At 37.8% G+C, this 19,768-nt stretch overlaps 3 protein-coding genes across 4 annotated transcripts; 1 reads left to right on the top strand and 2 right to left on the bottom strand.

The window, feature by feature from the left end:
* The first annotated feature begins 1,908 nt into the window (after positions 1 to 1,908).
* Positions 1,909 to 3,688, top strand: LOC120011288. Its single transcript, XM_038862369.1, has 3 exons — positions 1,909 to 2,849; positions 2,951 to 3,123; positions 3,217 to 3,688. The coding sequence occupies exons 1-3, from the start codon at positions 2,070 to 2,072 to the stop codon at positions 3,347 to 3,349; spliced, it is 1,086 nt and encodes a 361-aa protein (XP_038718297.1). The 5' UTR covers positions 1,909 to 2,069; the 3' UTR covers positions 3,350 to 3,688.
* A 153-nt stretch (positions 3,689 to 3,841) lies between these two features.
* LOC120011287 (nuclear transport factor 2-like) lies at positions 3,842 to 8,950 on the bottom strand. The gene is made up of 9 exons (XM_038862368.1): positions 8,556 to 8,950; positions 8,327 to 8,461; positions 7,645 to 7,948; positions 6,775 to 7,028; positions 6,022 to 6,214; positions 5,701 to 5,822; positions 5,529 to 5,597; positions 4,806 to 4,884; positions 3,842 to 4,440 (listed from the first exon to the last, which is right to left on the bottom strand). Exons 1-9 carry the CDS (start codon positions 8,595 to 8,597, stop codon positions 4,298 to 4,300), a joined length of 1,341 nt encoding a protein of 446 aa, XP_038718296.1. The 5' UTR covers positions 8,598 to 8,950; the 3' UTR covers positions 3,842 to 4,297.
* An 869-nt stretch (positions 8,951 to 9,819) lies between these two features.
* Positions 9,820 to 19,748, bottom strand: LOC120010899 (pre-mRNA-processing factor 39-like). Of its 2 annotated transcripts, XM_038861813.1 has the most exons (14): positions 19,550 to 19,748; positions 18,692 to 19,132; positions 17,792 to 17,898; positions 17,215 to 17,444; positions 16,420 to 16,587; positions 15,084 to 15,444; positions 14,600 to 14,743; positions 13,779 to 13,931; positions 13,569 to 13,685; positions 12,160 to 12,240; positions 11,891 to 12,040; positions 10,694 to 10,996; positions 10,406 to 10,519; positions 9,820 to 10,253 (listed from the first exon to the last, which is right to left on the bottom strand). In XM_038861813.1, the coding sequence occupies exons 2-14, from the start codon at positions 19,095 to 19,097 to the stop codon at positions 10,134 to 10,136; spliced, it is 2,454 nt and encodes an 817-aa protein (XP_038717741.1). In that variant the 5' UTR covers positions 19,098 to 19,132; positions 19,550 to 19,748; the 3' UTR covers positions 9,820 to 10,133. The 2 variants fall into 2 exon arrangements, with proteins under 2 accessions (XP_038717741.1, XP_038717742.1); XM_038861814.1 differs by lacking the exons at positions 17,792 to 17,898; positions 18,692 to 19,132; positions 19,550 to 19,748 and adding exons at positions 16,750 to 16,852; positions 16,993 to 17,088 and having other exon boundaries at positions 17,215 to 17,363.
* Between the last annotated feature and the right edge of the window lie 20 nt (positions 19,749 to 19,768).

The raw sequence follows: 19,768 nt of genomic DNA, 5'->3' as shown, positions 1-19,768 counted from the left end.
AAACCTGAGTTTGAATGATTTTGCATGTCTTGTAAACAACCAACAAATGGGATGAACAAATTTTTTTTTTATATATAATAGGCCTGGCCGGCAGACAATATGCCCAGCCCAACAAGAAAAATGAAAAAAAAAGCCCAACCTAGATTATTCTTCACGTCATATTACAATTACAATTTATCGTATCGGGAGAAGTAAGAAATAGTGGGGACCACAACGTATGTGCTTCCAACAGACAACCCGACAGGGTGTGGGGTCCAATGCCATCAATGTAAATTGTAGACAGCTCACCCAAGACCAAAATCAACCGCCACAAGGAGCGTAGATTTTTATTGCTTCCCTTCGCCCGCCGTCCCCGTAGGTAGGCAGGTCCAAACCCTAACTACGTTGTCGTGCGACGGGGAGACAGAGTCCAAGGCTGCCTCCTTTTACTTTTTAGCCTACAATGGTATAATTGATTGACCGACTCTAACTTAACTTAGGAGGGAGGTCTTGGTGACTAGGAGTGGAAAAAAATGTTGTCAATCGATTTTGAGTTTGAAAAGACCCGTTTATGAAATATTTACATATGTAGACTTTAATTTTAATTGGATTTCAGACGTATTTAATTGATCAAACTTAGATTGATTTAAATTCAGACATTAATTTAATCCAAGTTAAGGTCCGAACAAATAAAGCGGACAAGATTTCTATGTTTGGATCCGAATTTGATTTTAAATTGGACAAAAAAATTCATGTTTGGACCCGAATTGTGAACATATCACTTATGTCAAAACTTAATTTAACCTGAACGAGACTCAATTTTGCTACCCCTACTGGTGACCACGAAGAGAAACATAAAATAAAATAGAAAGGAATATGCAGTATGTTATATAACTAGGAGAAGAAATGGTGGAGAAAATATTTTATGTTATTGAAGCTTTAATGAATCAGTTGAGATTACATGATATATAAAGACATGATCCACTAACTTATCCTCTTAGAATCTCTCCAACCACTTGCAGAAAATCCTACCATGATCTCCACTATTGACTTTAGTCTCTCCATAAGTATAGGAACTAATTAACTTAGTCTACCCATGAACATAGGAACTAATTATTTGACTTGGTAAACAAAGAAAGAAATACAAGTTAATTAAAAGAACTCTGACGTAACATACACTAATTTTTAACAAAACAAACAAGTGGATTTGTATTGATTTGGTACCACCGGAACTATCGTATGAGGCTTCATAGCTTACACGTGATACTGATTTTATTGGTTGTGAAACAAACAATGGGCCATTAAATTGATCATTTAGGATCATTCATAAGTTTTTTCGAGCTATCCAGGTCCAATGTTTTTTCGGGCTTTGATCTATGGGCTGTTTGGTGACCCCTACGCATGAAGGATTGCATTTGGAGAAACTCAAACTTGGGATAAAATACATGATGATAAACATAGGCAACAACCACTACACCACCACTGATTTGTTTTCCCACTTTAATTCTTCTTTTAAAGTCTTCAATGTTTTTAACAAATCAAGCAAGCCAGACGGGCCCGGCCGATTTGGGCCCAGGCCCGGGCCCACCATAGAGACTTACTTTCGTGGGCTGAGAAAAGTTATAGAAGGCCTCATACGAAAGGCCCAATCTTCACTGGGCTGGCCAGTTCCTTAGACTTCAATTATGTCGCAGCTTCCAGCCAATTTCTAGAGGGAAAAAAATTTAAAAAAACGTGCGTGCGACGCGTACGGGGTCAAAGCATAATTTTTTAAAGTCAGTTTTGGCATCAAACGGAGCACATGCTTCCCAGGTGAAGCCCCCCAACCCAACTAAATATTGAAAGAGACTCCATTGATGGTGGGGTACTTCTACAGCTAGAACCACAAGAACAACTTGATATTTTGCATCTTCAGCTAGACAAAGCATTCTCCACCACACAAATCACATCAATATATAAAGCTTTGAAAGGTAAAATGCTAGACAAATATACATTCTTCTGTCCTATAAGAAGGGGGTACTGCAATTACCTTAATGGTTTGGAATCATTTTGGCTTTTCAGTTTCTTTCCCCTCCTCTGTTTAGCCAATTATGTTGCTAAGAAGCTCATCAACTCCAGTTCTTGGATCTCTCCTCCCATCCTTCTCTGACAGTCCCAATAACAGTAATCACACTTACTATCATGACACCAACTCCGCCAAGCACCATCCAAGAACCACCATTCCATTCTACCAAACAGGGCCTCTCAATCTATCATCTTCATTTTCATGCAGTTCCTCTCCTATCTCTCCCTCCATTGCCGGCAAAGGGATTCGTCGTGCTCAGTCTGAAGGGAACTTGGAAGGATTGGCTTTTGGTTCCTGCAGCAATACTGAAGACTCTCATGATTCTAGACAATTAGCACCCAAGAAGTTCACTGGGAGACCCCCCAAGAGCTTCACGTTGCAAACTATACCATCTTTCTCCTTTTATGGCTCAAGAGGTTTGTTGGAAGATGAAGAAGAATTTGACTTCTCTGATGATGATTATGATGACGAGAGAGAAGACCAGGAGAAGATTAATCACGAGATCAGTAACAGGCAGATCATGGTTTCGACAGAGGAGAGAGTTATGGATAGGAGTTGGGATGCTGGTGTTGAACAAGAAAGAGGGGTGGTTAGTAGTCATCAAGAGGTGTCTCTTGCAATTGGACTTGGACTTGGTGGTGGCGGAGGCGGTGGCGGTGGCAACAGTGGCCGTGGTGGAGAGTTCAATTCAGGAGGTGGGGATGGAAGAGACAAGGATAGTTCTGAGGAGTACTACAGGAGGATGGTGGAGGAGAATCCTGGCAACCCTTTATTCTTGAGGAATTATGCACAGTTCTTGTATCAGGTAAAGTTCAGTCCTCCAATCCGAAAAGCTAATACTGTAAAAGACTAATAAAAAGCATAGAGAATTAAAAGAATTACTCATGAATTTGGCAATTGACACAGAGCACAGAAGACCTACCGGGAGCAGAGGAGTATTACTCGCGTGCCATACTAGCAGACCCCAGCGATGGTGAGATCATGTCACAGTATGCTCAGTTATTGTGGGAGCTACATCATGATCAAGATAGAGCTCTAAGCTACTTTGAGCGAGCAGTTCAAGCTTCTCCTGAAGATAGGTAAGCTTTGTCAGAATGCAATAGAATTGTTCGTTCATTATTTGCATGAAATATTCTACTCGATTTACTTTGGTTTCAATTCCTGTTTTGCAGTCATGTTCATGCAGCATATGCTAATTTCCTTTGGGAAATGGAGGAAGATGAGGATGGATGTGATGTACCAGTAGACTTCGATGCCACAAGACCCTATTCCCATGCAGGTGCCATGACTACAGCCAATGCTTAACCGCTCGTGAGAACCCAAGACGAGACCTATGGTAGATCAAAGAATTTTATGTAAGGATCCAAATCCCTTCCTTACATAGTGTGTGAAATTTAGATAATAACTGTAAATGCCAGAACAGATGCTTTAGAATGTTCAGAAACAGACCCTTGACTTGTAAGTTGTAACTGGGTCTCTCTTCGTGGAAAGTGCAAATTTCAGCGAACAAAGGCAACAGAACATCGAGTTAGACATACAAGAGTAAAGTAACATTGTAAAACATATTTGTTTTAGAGATCTTCATTGGAATCTGAACAAAAATGTAATGAAATGTAATCGATGTCTTCAACTTTTACTCGTTCATCATTGGGCAGGAAAATTCAGAAAGAGAAGCAAACCCCATCTCATCACCACACTTCTGCATTAGTATGTGACAAAACCAAGTATAAAACAAGTACCAATTACACAAACAGTTTCCCATCAAAATTGATATATCAAGACTTGAACAAGAGAAAATAAGACGCACGAAAAGTCTTATGTAATAGTTCCCAACTCTTCAGCTTTGGTGGAATATGTTCCCAGAGGTACTTTCCTAGCAAACCTACTGCAGTTTTCGTAACCATAATAAGTTAATATAACATGTAAAAAGACAAGGGATGCATGCAAGCCAACCTCAAAATCATGCAAAATATAAAACCTAGAGTACAAGGGAAAGCCGCTTTGCACTCACACTCACAATACAAGGACACTCCAAAAAAATTCCCGCTTGAATTGCAGATAAAATCCATTCAAGGGGACTACAAAAATGTCTCAACATTCCTTGTACAATGTCACACCTACAACAGAACCAAATATGTTTTCCCTGCAACCAGTAGAAGGTGGGTGAACAATATGGAATTAGCAACCCAAAAAGCCTCCTCACACTTGGATGAAGAACCTAGATTAAATGCCTGTAAATGCAAGATCCTCTGTTTATCGAGAACCACGCTGAGGAAAGCCATTGCCTCTTAGTCTACTATAGTCTCCGACATCTTGGTTGCTTCCCCTGCCCAAACGTCCACCAAATCGCCCCCTCAGAGCCTCTGTTTGGTAACTGCCTCTTCCTCTTCCTCTCCCTGGCCAAAGAAATTTAGTGGTAAAACATGGTCAAGGATAAATTACAGAATAAAGTCTATAATATGCAGTAAACAGGAAAAAGTTCAATCACCCCAGGTTTTTCAACCCACTTTGAAATTAATGGCTACTATGTCTATTTTGGTCAAAAAAATATTTGAGCCAATTACACCATTTGACACCAATCAAAAGCTCAACTATGGTCTTCTTCATTGAAGTGTATGTAGCTTAAAAATAAAAATTATAGTTTAAACTCATAAATTAAAATAACATACAAAGAACATTTTCAATTCGAAAACCAAAGAAAATAGAAAATGCTGAATAGGCCACAAACAAAAATAAATAAGGCGTTGCATAGGGTACATACTTCCTCCCCGAGCACCGCTGCTACTTGCTCTCCGCTCCTCGACGTAGACTTGCCTTCCAGCCAAATGTATGGGAGAAGCCTAGAGGCAATGAATCATGCAAACTAACAATTTATAAATTGCAAAGAAATAAAGAAAAATCTATATATAAATCACAGTTAAAATGTAAATGCTTCAAAAACCACCAGCCAATAGTGTGAAAGAAAAGTAATGACATTATTAAATGCAAAAACATTATTTAAAAAAAGCTTTGTTGTTGCTTTTCGTTTGTGACTACAATTTTCCTATAATCTGTTGGCTATCCATGTCCACTCATCTCCCCTCAAATGTTTTTGTGTTCACAATTAGGTAATATATTTTGCAAATCGGATAATTTGATAGTCATGCAAAATTGTAAGTTGCTCAATGACAGTGTACAACCATCATAAGCATTAATATAGATCTTATTAAAAAGCAATGCCGCAACTTCTTCAAATTGCACTACTGTTAAAGTAAACTATGACCTTCATAGCAAACCATCACAAACACAATTAGTTATAAACACGAGCTACAACAGATATAAACTTGAAAGTACAAAAATAGTATAAGAAATACAAGTCCGGGACTATCACTATCTACACTAAACATACACGAGAGAGGCACAAGACATTTCCATAATAAAATAGAAAAATTAGTTAAACAGGCCTAAATTAAGAAAAATCAAAACCAAAATATAAAGTTCAAACCTGGATTGCATTTTGAATACTTGCAAGATCTTCAAACTCTACAAAAGCATAGCAAACACCAATTGCATCCTGCATGCAACACGTTCTAATTCTTGTTTACGAACAAGAAAAATAAAGAAACCCACCATCAAGCGTAATTTTTCAAAAAATTCTGAGAACACAAGAATTTCACCTTGCGATTCCTGACAAACACGCCATCAGGCTTGATTTTTCCAAAATTTTTGAACTCCTGTTCAATCTCTTCAGCAGTAACATCGGAGGGCAAATTTCTCACATAGACAGATTTTGGTTCACCTGAAAGGAACTATGAACAAGAATCAAAACAATGCTCAAGAATTTCACACGCACCATCTGCAAACAAAGTTCACATCCAGTGCACAGGGTTACAAAATAAAAGACAAAATCAAAAATAAAATTGCCTTTATTTATACTAATATTGAAAATCATGTTTCTGTTGGCATGTCTACAAAGTAAGCAAATTAAAAAACTTGACCTTCGTCTTGCGAGAAACCATCATCAGCTGTTTCAACTCCAGACTCAGGCAACCAGGATGACGTAGAGTCCAGCTGCCGTGTAGTGGAGGGCGGTACTGGTACGTCATTCCAATCAAAGGCATTTGGGGTATTCATGTTAATAATCGTCTGACTAGCAACTGACGATGTAGCATGTTCCCTGTGTACTCTCAGCTGTTTCCATCGTTGAGACATTGCGGAAAAAAAAATTAGTTTACTAGTCCAAATTGAATATAACTTAGTTCAACAGTAAACACAACTTGAAATGAATTCAAAAGGTACCGAATCCCCATCCTTACCCCCTCCCCCACTCACAAAACAAAATTAAATAAAAAAATGTTAAAACTATTAGGAAGTAGGAACCTAGCAAACATCATAGCCCTTCCCCCTCACTCCATACAATGTCGTGTTATTAGTTTAAGCAAGACACACAGTATTTTAGAATCAATCTATCGCTTCATTGCACAACTAGATCAATTGCCATAATAAATATATTATTAATGGTTACACAATTTCTGTATTGCTTTCAAAAAACATGACTGCCCAGAAATATCTAATTTTGTTGGCCAGGTCTCTTTTTTTAAAGCAATAGATGAACCATAACTCAGACTTCCAAATAATATCATGTATCAATAAGTCAGCGGAAAATTGAAAATAAATCATTCATAAAACACTGGCAGAAAAGCAAATATGGATGCACACAAAACGTGCAATGGAAAAGGTTAGAAACATACAATAGAAGCGTATGTTCTCTTTGGCTGCTCCCCAACAGGTTCTTCTGCAGTAGGAGCCACTGGTTCTTGTACAGCATTGACAACACTTTGCATTGAAGCATGCATCTCTTCTACGGGAGCTTCCTCCACCACAATTTCAGCATCAAAGTCTGGCTGCTGTTGCTCTGGAAGACTATATTTGTCAACAGGGTCATCTTCAATACGCACTGAGCTCACAAACTCCCTTGCCTCTTCCTCCAAAACATAGTCCGAAACTACAAAATTCATGATATAGGACCATATAAATCAATAATATACAAGTCTATTATCAAATAATCCTATCGAACTACATCAAATGAACTTAGAGACAATGTATGAGAGAAAATACTAATTACAGCAACCAATTATTTATGACCGTTTCCTTACTCTTTTCCTTTTCAATTGCTATCAATTCACTTGCATGTAAACCATACCATCCATTTAATATCAAATGACCCATAAAATAAAAGAAAATGACAAGAAAAATAATCCAAAGGTGAACTTAATATGACTCCTAATGCAGATTTGATAAAGAATAAAGGTGAAAGAATCCGAGTAGGCATCAATATAATCGTTATGTAGAAACATGATAGGAAGTTAAATCATCATGCAAAAAGAAACTATTCATAATCATTTAATATAGAATGCAAAGTTGGTACAACGTGAAAAATATTTACCAAAGTCTACGAGGAAGGCAATGCCTAGGTATGCAAAATGTTAATGGCGATACTAATAGACATCCTCACTAATACTTGATGATAGAATGACAAATTTTATGACCTGTGTCCTCAATCCTTGAGTGATTAAAGTAAGCAAATATCAAGAACTCTCTCTTTACATTCATTATGTTACCTGGAGGATCTAGATGAGGGCTAGAAGCATTTAGATGCGTGTTTTCAGAGGATATGGGAACTGAATATTGTTGGTAGATTGTTTGGTCATCAATAAATTGAAAGATGTCATTAAGAACAAAATAACCCTTCTCCTGAGGAGCAAGGAAAAAGGTCTGCACAAACTTCCTCAGGCCACTGTAATCCTTCATTTTGACGACTCCTGAAAGCATCACCAGTACACCTTCATTCCAAGAATCAAGAGAATTGATTGTCTTGATCTCAATTGCAGTAAAGTTTAGTGATGTGATAATCGTATGGATTTGCTGTCGGTACAAAAAGAGAGTAAGTTTAATTTACATTAACATACTACATGGTAAGAATGAACAAATACAGATGCACAACTGGGACACGATCATATCTTGATGGTTTTACAATTATGACAACCACAAGCATTCAAGCACATAATTCCCCACATACCCCAGCAACTGATCAGCCAAAAAGGATAAAGAACCAACCAGCCAATCGTTACTACAACAAGTTATTTTACCGCTGAAGATAATACAAAGCTTTCTTCTAACAAATTAACAAAGAAAACAAAAAAAGCATGAGGCAATCATAAGTACTTCGTAGAACCAAAAACTTCAGTTTATAAAAGACAAAAAAACAAAACGATGCATATATCTCTCTATTTAAAACATTACCAGCAACGAAGAAGCCGACTCGATGTAATCACCATCGATACGAGTCATGGTACTCTGGTCCCTGTAGAAATGGTGAACAAGATCAGGCTGTTTTTTCAGAACTTGATAGTACTGTCCAACGAAGTAGGAGCCAACCTAAAACAAACAAACAGCCAAATACCTTTAGAACCAAGAACTCCCAATACACACAAAAAAATAAACATAAAAATTATTTTCTCAATCGTATCACCTGAACAGCACTGACTGCGGGGGCAGGATATGGAGACGCCATTATCGGGACAAAAGAAAAAGATCGAGCTCAAACCTTCTCCTTCTCGATTCAACGATCACAGATCCACAGAGCAAAAAGAGTTATCTCAAACGCTAAAACTCAAAAAAAGTAGGGGTTTATGCTTTTGAGGTTTATGAATAAAACAGACGGAGCTCCAAGTCAAAGCAGTAACTCAAAGCGATTGCAGATTCTTCAGAGAGTCGTGAATAAGTATGTAGAAAGAGAATCTAGAGACAAAAACTGGAATGAGAATTGAAGGAGAAGCTTTTTGATAGATCTGTGAAGTGAGCAAACGAAAGAGAGGGAAACAGAGGCGCTTTGTCTACTCCACAGGTTCGTGACTTCGAGTGGTGAGTCTTTCGAGATGGTAGTAGCGTGGACATTACTGTAGGGAATCGTAGCCCTTTCGATCATCCTCAGTGGGCCTTTTTAACTTACGGCCCAATCATAGGCTCGATAAACACAAGGCCCAATGCACCGACTATCATTTTATTTTGTTTTTTTTTAACATATTGGAAAGGGGAAAAGAATCCACTTCCTAAATCTATCTATTTTTGCAATAAACAAGAAAGTACAAAAGAATGTACGAGACGGCGTAGTTTTGGGGGAAAACAAATCACGTCATCAGTCATCAGTCATCAATGGATCATAGTGATCAGACGCTGCCAGATGTGTACTTTGAAATCTTACTAAAACAGGGTTAAAAGTTAAATCAACCCCACTTACAAAAGTAGTATTATTCCACTTGACAGAAATAAATTGCCTTTAGAGGGAATTTCAGAACCACCTAAATTTGAACACAACGACAATCACATATATAACCACAGAAGCTGAAATGGACAAAAGGAAGGGAAAAAAAAAAAAAAGCAACATTACTAACAGAAGTTTCTGGATTTTTTTGAGGAATTAGTAGAAAAAAATGAAAGCAACATTGCTAACAGAAAACGATTAAATGTATACAACTATACAAACGTAAGCCCTGCTGGGCCTGCACTTCGGGCTTCTACTGATGAAAGGTCCGGCCCCTTGCACTGCCCAACTGTTCAGGCCCTGCCAACTGTTCCTCTCTTCAAGGCATTAGTCATAATTGGTTCCTCTTGCTATGCCTCACTTTCCCTTTCCCTGTTCTATGTTGGGAAATATAACAGCGCTTAAACAGACCGTTTTGTGGTGCACCATTTATCATAAAACCCAAAAAAAAAAAAAAAAAAAACACCCACATACAAGAAGCGAATGGGAGGTTAAAGAGGCAAAATGATCAAAACAGGGATCTCTCTTCACCTTGTGGTATGTCCTATGACTGATGAATACCCGGGTATTCATCAGACTCTTAACACACTGATTAGGATTTTCCCGAAGGTTTTCTGGTGAGCTGACATAAGACAGGTACGGTCATATATATCATTGTTAATAAGGTAATCAAAATTCTAAAAGCTATTAAATGCAAGTAGAAAACCAGGCGTTACAACTACAGTAGAGTGAAGAACATAAACTAGATCCCAGGGGTTGAAAGTCACTTCAAAGCAAAATAACTCCTCAGTAGTAATTCCCATAATAGGCTTGAGGAACTGAAGCAGGTTGCTGAGCTGGGGCCACAGTAGCAGCAGCAGCAACAGCAGCAGTCGGTTGCGCATAACTTTGTTGAGGGAAGGCTGGCTGAAACCATGACAAAAGCATCAGCTTCCAACATGAAAGCATGCGAGTTAAAGCAAAATGGAATAATATAACTTCCATCACACCTCGGCTCGATGTACACAACCAAGCACAAAAGTAGGGTAGTAACTTAAAAAAGGAAAAAGAAATTGTACCTGCACAGGATATGCAGGAGGATAAGCACCATATGCAGCGGTTTGTGGCACTGATGTTGGCACTTGTGGGGTAGTGTAGCTGCTTGCATAACCACTATATCCACTGTATGCAGCCTATCACCAGAAAAGTGAAATGTCACTTTGAACGAAAAATTAAAAAAAATCCAGGTAATTCAGTAAGAAGAACAGAACAAACTAAACTAAGACAAACATAAGCCACTGTGCAAATTGGGAAAAATGCAATCAATAATGCAGCTTTGAGTTACTTATCGCAAAAGTTCAACTTACCGGTTGGCTATAGCCAGGAGTCCATTGTTGTCCCTGAGCTTGTGTTGCTGGTGGCCAAGCTTGAGGCTGTAAATTATAACCAGCTGCCCACTGATTTTGTGCACTAGGATATGCACCCATCAGAGACTGGGCAGGTGAAGGAGCGCTGGAGTAAGGTTTGGCCACCTTTGCTTTCTCCGAAGCCAGATAATCCTCTGCATGGCGTTTCCTAAACTCTGAAGTGCTCCTATGGGGTAAAAAGAACTTGGCATGCCGATCTTCAGCCCTCTTGATAGACTGTGTGTCTCCATATAGACCCAAAAACTGCAGATATAATTGCATGAGGCTTTTAGGCATACACTTTTAACCGAAAACAGAAAGCATTGCATAAGTTCAACAATGAATTATAGACAACTGAAGAGCACAAAGTAGATGCAAGAGTAGCCACCATGAGTAGGTCACTTGAAAATACAATGATGAATGCTGTATATATTTGATAACAGCAGAACTGTATATATTCGAAGGCAGAACATAAGTTACTCGAGAAAAAAACATAATTCCATTACAGTCAAAAGACTTGAGAAAGCTTTAAGCCCAAAGTAGATCCATTTAATCGATTTTAAGCACAACGAACAGCACACTGTCACAGCTACATATACTGGCAGACCCATAATCAAACTTCAACCAAAGAAATCTCTCACATGATACTAATCAAAATCTACACTGCCGCAGATGAGGCTATATTAAATATGCAAAAAAGGGTCTATTGGAAAACTGGATAATGTGAAAGGGATTAATTGCCGTGGGTATATGAGTTTCCAACTGCCTCCAGACAGCCCCCAAAACTCCATGCTTAAGTAGTCCTAAAGAGCAACAATCTTATGAGGAGACAAAATAAAAGGTTCAACAAGCTAATCTAGACTGTCTGCAATTTCATTATATGAAGATGATACCAGCCCCTACTCAGATCTTCCCAAAGCACCCCAAAAGTTCTATTTTTACTTGCATAAGAGCACCACAATCACTACTTGCATAATCAAAACCAGCAAACAAAAATTATCTGATGTCTTGGAATCCACATGCTGAAGAAAAAACTAAATCAACCCATCAAATATAAGAACAGTTAGTAAATGTATGTATACTTTAATAATAATAATAGTAATAATAATAAAAAAACTAGTAGTAGTAGTAGTAGATCATCTCTCCCCAAGTGATTACCTCAATGAAGATGCTAGAAATTTCTTCTTTCTCGACAGCGCTTGCAGGATTGGAGCTATCTGTGCTTGGCAATATGAACTTGTCAACCAATGAATCTAAATAATCGATCTGCTTTGATGATGGCTGGATTGACTCAAAATGTATCAGGGCCTGCATGAATAACCAAAAAAAACTTTAAAATAGGGGTGTATGAGTGTGGTGTGGGAGTGAGGCCAATATCTTGCATATGGGTGTGCGCACACATGGTGTGTGTGAGAGGGAGAGAGGACCTCTAGAAGGGGTTTTGACAGTTGTAGATCCTCAGTCGCTTTAACAAGAATATCCCTAGCCTTCTCAGCATTACCCAAAACCTACCAAACCAAGAAAAACAGAACAAGAGTCATCAATTATAAAATGAAAATTACAAATAACTACTTCACGGCAAATCTACATCTTTTTTAAGGGGGAAAAAAAACCTCAACAGAAAACTGGAGTAAAGGCAGCAAGTGATTGAGTTCAGTAGTTTCTCATATAAAAATTATTGACTCTAGAGATATGGTGACATGGAGAAGACAAAATTGTTTCAAGCACCGGCAGAACCAGAAGCGCCCCTTGTTTCAAAGAGAGGAGGGCAGATTAGTCATATACTTGAATTAGATCGATTTAAAAAAACATGAATTGGATCAATTCTTTTTTGAATCTCTATACGTGCAATTCCCTCAACACTGGAAGATATTTTTGCTATTAACCAATTAATAATTGCTTTAAAATCCCACACCAAATGAGAATGCTGCATTTGATTAATTAAACATGGCACTCCCCCATATGCATTAGTACTGGAAACCGATGAGCATGGAACAATCAGTATCCAAAAGGAAAACATGAGTAAAAATGATCATTAATAGAATGTGTAGTCCTTTAGTTCAAAAGGGGGAAGAACTGAGATAAGTCCCTAACGTACTAGAGTAAGCTTTTCATGGCTAGTGTATAACAAATAATACTAGATATCTTATGATTGAAAAAGGTAATTGCTCAATTTTCAAGAATAACATAATACTTCCAAGGTTCAACAACTAAAGGAAGGTAATTCACAGATATTTAGCCATTTTACTGCAAGATACAATGAAGCCAGTTTGTAGAAATTGTCATTAAGGATGTGATCTATATAAATTAAACACAACAGAGAAAATAAATTGCAGCAAATGTTTTTCCATATGATAAATGTGAATTTATCATTGTGCCAAGGCTTGCCCTTGCTCAAGTCACATGGATCGGGAAAAAAAGAAGCCATTTAAGAATTAAGATGGCCTGCACAGATGCAACATTAGTTATGCAGTGCATAATGTGAAAAAAAAGAAGAGAAAGGAAAAAGATATGGATGGAAGTGATCAGGCTTTAGACTATAAGATGTCGAGAGCGAAGCTTTAGAGCAGAACAAATGGAAACCTTCTATTTACCCTAGAGCCTTTCGATAAAATAGGCACATTCCAAGAGAGTGAGAAATGAAGACTAGCTGAAGCACAGTTCTCGACTACTCCTGGCGAATATTTGTGTGTGTTACATAACTTTTTCATTTCCACAAGACATGGAGATGAAAAATAATCGAAGACTAGGAGTAAAGCATGTAATCCGTACTGTAAGCAACAACTTAACATGAATCATGAATGGCATTAAAACACATAAAATTAATCCTACATACCAGGTAAACAAATCGTGAATACTGAGCATACAATAAAGGTAATGTCTGCGAATGTTCTTTCCCCTTTTCAATGGAAATGACCTGTTCATATAAAGAGATGGCATCTTCAAGGTTCCCCTGCAACATCAAGAGAATTGGATAGGTAAAAAAAAATGCAATTTGTTAATTGCAATTAAGAACAGGCAGCAAACACTGATAAACATCTCTCACCAGTCGGTGTTCCATGTTAGCATGCCTGATAATTGCTTCAAGAAGTCCAGGTGAGATTTCAACGTGGACAAGTTGATATGCAGCTCGGGCACCAGGGATATCCCCATTCTGCTCTTTAAATCGAGCAGCAAAAATGTGGATCTCAGGCTGTCTCTGTTGAATTTTAGAGAGGAAAAAAAAAAGTCATGCATAAGGAAGGGTAATATGCACACTCAAATCAGCCACGCAAGTAGGCAACTGCTGTACCCCTCCATTGTGTAGCACCCGTAAAACCTAACTATTGGAATGTTCTCCCCATTAAACCACAAATTTTAATTGAATAGGGAAATTGTCTAATATTTCAATAACTAAGACGACAAACATTTTCTTAATGGAAAAACATTAAAGAAGCAAGAGATTAACGAATAAATTCCAGAAACAAACACAAAGAACAGCCAATTTCTCACATAGACGATTTGCCGCTAGAAGAAAATGAGGTAGAGGTGAAGGCCAGGGAAGAAAACTAATGTTATTTATCCATATAATATCATCTTACATAACAATTGAGTTAAATATCACGAAAATATCATAATTCCTCATGATTTCAGTTCTAAATTCATATCCAACTTCAACACTTACTATGCACAGCAAAAAAGTAGTAAATATGCATTTCATTTCTAAATGATCCTATCACAATAGTTTGACCAAACATAAAGTTGGCTCAATTTGTACAAACACAAATAAAAGGTTTATAAATCTTTCATCTTACTGAACTTTATCCAATTCAATCAATGCAGGCTCCTGAAAATAATCCAAAACAAGTCAAAATGCAGATTCCACACCTTGACAAAGACTTGGGATGCACGAGCCAGTGCATTATCTGCAAGATCCATACTTCCACTGGCTTCCATGCACAAGACATAACGTATCCAGTACTCTGGGTAGTTGGCACATGCTATCAGGCATCGTTCATATAACTTGACCACCTGATTTGAGAAAACATAACATCACAGATTACAACGAATGTCCTGATACACCAATATGTTTACTAAATGAGTAAAACAAAGCACAAAGGAAAATCACTATAAAACACATGACAAACCTAGAACGTCCACTGACAAATAAGGGTTGAAGTACTTAGCCTTAACCAAATCGAAGACCCATCCCCTTTAGTCTCAGTTCAATTTCCCGTTAATATACGTGCTTCATCCAACGAATTAGCCAATAAAGCATATGATGCAGCAGATATGACTTAACTGTGAGTCCATGTACAACAAGGATGGGAAACCAGAAAAATTGCCAAATATCAAAAGCAAACTCAAGTACCTTGTTGAAGTCACCTTCTCTTTCTATAAAATCCAAATAGTTATGCCAATTTTCAAGCTCTGCAACGTTGAGGGGCCGCACATGGAAGTAAGGCCTTCTAATAGCTGCTTCAAAACCAATGATCTTAGAGTCGAACTCTTTAGCTTTCTTATACATCTCTTCTCTAATGGCGACATACTTATCCAACTCTTCCGCTTCTGTTAAGCCAGCACTTACAGGTTTAGAAGATGGCTCTGCAGCATCAGGGTGCTCTCCTTCATTTAAATGGCCACCATTCTCTGAAGATGCATCTGCTACAGCAGCAACTTCCTCAGAAGTCCTTAATTCTGACAATGGCCGACTAGCAGCAAACTCCTTGAAACTGCCAAAAAAGAGCTTCCACATCAAAAAAGCATAAAATTGCACAAAACTAACAAGAGGTAACATACACAAAGATACCTAAGAATGTATTACCACAATATTATAATTATACAAAACTAATACACATGAATGAAACGAAGACAGTGAGACAGAAATAACATCAAGAATGTATAAAACCTGATGGCAAGTATACACATGCAGTGACTTGTAGGTAAGGACTATGAGACACTTCCATAGTAAGACAAAAGTGAAATAAATCACACCAATTAGAAAGGTGATTAACCAAGAGATGCTTCTATAGAGAATTTTTAACAAACAGCCACACAACATAAGTTTTAAACCAAAGTTTCTTGAACGCAAGTTCAGAACAGAAATTGGCAAACTCACAATTGAATGTTGCAAGCTGTCAGTCCTTAACACACGAGTTTAATTCAAATGAAAGACTGACATTGTAGAGTGAACTGCAGGAGTATAATTCAAGATAAACTTTCAGCATAAGTTTTAAAGTGTGCCATATCAGTGATTGCCTAACAATCAATTATAGCTGCCTCAATCACAATTCCAACAAACATACATGAACGTATTCCTAAATGTTGTGAACTTGTAATAAATGTAGAAGCCATAATCACGATTCTAGCACAGTGGCACGAGTGGAATCTTTAGAAGCACCAAATCTAAGGGACAACAATTAAAAACTTTCTTAAAAATCTTATATAAAAAAAACCTTTTAACTCAAGCAGATTGCTTTCTATAAATCATTCTTCTTTTTTTTCATAACTGAATTAAATGAGGTGGCATAATTCCCTCACATGCATATGCAAGCCAATGAAGCCGTACTAGGTTGACAAGAAAAGAATCCCCAAACTATTGGAAAACCATCCTTCCATCTTCAAGATATTATTTAGCAAAACACGGTAGAAGAAGCTGAGTGCATTCTAGACATATGATATCAATAGATAAAGTACAAAAAAATTACCTGGTGAAATACCGATCAAGCTGTTGATTAGGAGTCTCTAATATCCTCGTGTAAATTGCTGCAATGCGGCTCCACTCCTCTCGCATGTATTCATACTCAATGTATTTATCCCACAGGGGGTATGAGAGGTAATCTGTTCCAACATAAGCTAATCCTCGTTCGAAAAGCCTGATATACAGACAAAACCAGAACACAAAAAAAACATTGTTATGGCACAAGAATAAATATTAGTTTTGCCGAGGCATGTACATCCTTAAATCAGAGAAACCAGCACAAATGTTGAAGGAAGAATTCACTCTAACAGCATGACACTTCCAACGCCGCATTTACCTTCCTGAAAAAAACCCATACTATGTCCGAAATGGAGCAGTGATAGAGGCAATCTTAGCCCTTAACTGGATGAGATCTTCCCAGCAGCGTTTTGGATATCGAACTTCAGAGTATCAAAATAAAGATAACCGTAATTCATAAATAATTACAGGACTTTGAAGCAAACTTTCAAAGAAGAAAAAACAGGGGTATGATGGGGCCAGCATTTAGAATTAGTATCCTAAAACATTTTTAAAAGCCAACCATTAAGTAGCCTGAAATAAAGGGTTTTGCACATCAGAAAAGCTGATTTCTAAATTGCATTCCCTCAAACCTTTCCGCCAAAATTGTGAGGAACCGCTGTTGCAAGCATATCAAGGGATGTTAGAAAGCAACAAAATTACAAGATCTTTGGGTGGGAAAGTCATGCAACTATGATTTCCCATGGAAGCTAACAACAACCAGAGACAATTGAACTTCCCTTACCTTCTGATTGTGTCTGGATCTCCATATGTATTTATGGAAAATATGCAGTAATGCAACCAAATGTCGACCGAATACGTCACTCCAAGAACTGCTCGCTCATAAACCTCAACAACTTTGTCCATAGACCCAATCCGCGCCTCATGATCAGCATACTTCTTCCAATAACCATAACATAGAGGAAATTCGGCCAAAAATTCATCATAAACCTTTCGAATTTTTCCTATGTTGTCCTGCACATAATGTGAGGATGAAAAAATTATTTCAAAATAAGAATCCCTGAGATTCAATGCATTGACATGTATGAGAACATAGAACTCTGGAAACAAGGAAGCATACAAACTTCATAACTGAAAATGCAGTGAACAATTTTTTAAAATGCAGTAAAGAGATGTTCAAAAGTCTACAAAATCTTGGCATAATGAGGGTGCCATAAAAAACAGGAGATGTGTTGATAAATTCTCTGGGGGATGTAACTTTCTCCTCCACAGTTGTTTTTTGTTCAGCTCTTTATTTATGTATACTACATTCCAGAGACAATGATTCCACTAGTAGTTCCTCACAATCTAAAAATATATACCTCCACTTTCTCTGTCTCTTCAATCAAGGCTGTCCAAGCATTAAAATCCAAGGAATTAGCCCTCACAATGCTCCATAATCGTTCTTCTTCTGCGGACATAGCTGGAACTAAAAGAAAGAAAAGCGAAGCATGAATACAAAGCACCTGAAAGCCACACTCAAATAAACCCATTACAAAGATGGAATTAGAGAAAAGAAAATCATGGATGTAGGACAGAAAACATGAAGGCAAATAAATAAACAAGTCAGAGCAAAGTGACAAATGAACTCATTACATATACTCGATCAATATCTAAACCAAGCAATCTCTAAAATAAAAATTAAAGCAAAGCAAAGACTTCATTGATGGTCATGGCCTGTAGATAGGCCCTGAAATTGCGAACAATCTAGCGTCGATGGAATACAGTTAAAGGATTCATCACATTTCACTACCAAATGATATATCAATCTTGCTTAAATGCAAAAACAACAAATGATTTCATGATGGTAGGCAATGAAGCAAAGATGTACAACACTGCTTCCACAGCTACATCAAAAAAACAGTCCAATTACTTTCTAAACTATAATGAAAGGTCAAAATCTTTTCTTATTGTAAAATCTCAAAAAACTTGTTAAAATTGTAGGCTTATCAAATATCAATTGGATATCTGAACTTCTTATATTCATAAATCCATCAAATCAAATTAAATAGCATCAACAATACAAATTTACCTCGACACCAGAGAAGAACCAAATGAAATTAGGGAAAAATTAAGATTATGCAAATTGTACTCACAGGATACAAGCATACCTTCAACTACAGCCGTAAAGGGGCAGTTCAATACATGACTTGAAATGGCTAAAATCAAAGAAAAATAATCTCACTGGGAAAATATTTTTTTAGTGTACCATACAAACATACCAGAACCACCCACAAACTGTTGCTCAGCATCAACCACAATTCCATTCTCAGCTGATGTGCCTTTTCCCACATCACTATCAATAGTTCCATTTACAGAAGAATTGTATACAGCAGCTTGAGATGCCTCAGCGGTGGGCCCAAGTTCATAATCAGCAACATGACAAGCAGCACCTTCTGTTCCGACACCCTGCTTAGACTCATATCCCACATGTGCATGAGCCTCTTGTCCAGCAGAACTAGCATCTATATTATATGCATCTCCACCAAGCACTGCATAGCCTGCATAAGCTGGAGCTTCAGGAGTGGCATTTGAGTTGGGATCAGAATAGCCGGTGGAAGTGTATGCCGCAGATGCATACCCAGTGACAGTAGATGTCTCAGCAACTACAGTTTCACTGTCTCCCATACTTCAATAGCAAAACCTAATTCCTCAAAAATACTCTGCAACGATAGAAACAACAAGAATTTTAGAGAAAAGCAAAACTGTCTCTGTTGAACGGTAAACTCTTCAAAATCACAATGATCCTGATGACTCTTTCACGCGCCCATCGTTGCATTAACTAATCAAAGCATAGTAACAAAGGGAACAACAGACTAAAGATACACAGAAATCTATGTTAACTAAGCTATAAATTACTCTCATCCCAACTACTGACACTAAATTAGCATCAGATCGAGATGTCAGAGGAACAACTTCGCAACCACGTACAATCCGCTCAAAGCGCAGCCCAAACAGCAAACCATAGTGTTTTGTGCGCAAACCCTAATTGAAAGTACAACTCAAACTATAACTCTAGGGTTTTATCCTCTATCCCTAATTGAACGCATAACCACTTCGAGCAATGGCAGTGAGCTTACCTAATCCAGTGTGTTGAAGGCGTCGTCACGGACGAAGGACGAAAAACTTCAAGATTCGGCTTGAATATAGATAATTCTCCTTTTCTTCAGTGGAGTCGCCTATGGAGTAAAATCAAGAAGGCCGTCGCGCCGAGCGGCGGTTGTGAGAGTCTTGAAGATAGAGAGAGTGGGTAATGTTCGGCTATGTTCGGGCTTACGATTCTTACAAAAGGAAGTTCG

The sequence above is a fragment of the Tripterygium wilfordii genome, chromosome 12, assembly GCF_013401445.1.
Source record: "Tripterygium wilfordii isolate XIE 37 chromosome 12, ASM1340144v1, whole genome shotgun sequence".
Classification (NCBI taxonomy): domain Eukaryota; kingdom Viridiplantae; phylum Streptophyta; class Magnoliopsida; order Celastrales; family Celastraceae; genus Tripterygium; species Tripterygium wilfordii.
This window is presented reverse-complemented; position numbering and strand designations above follow the sequence as displayed.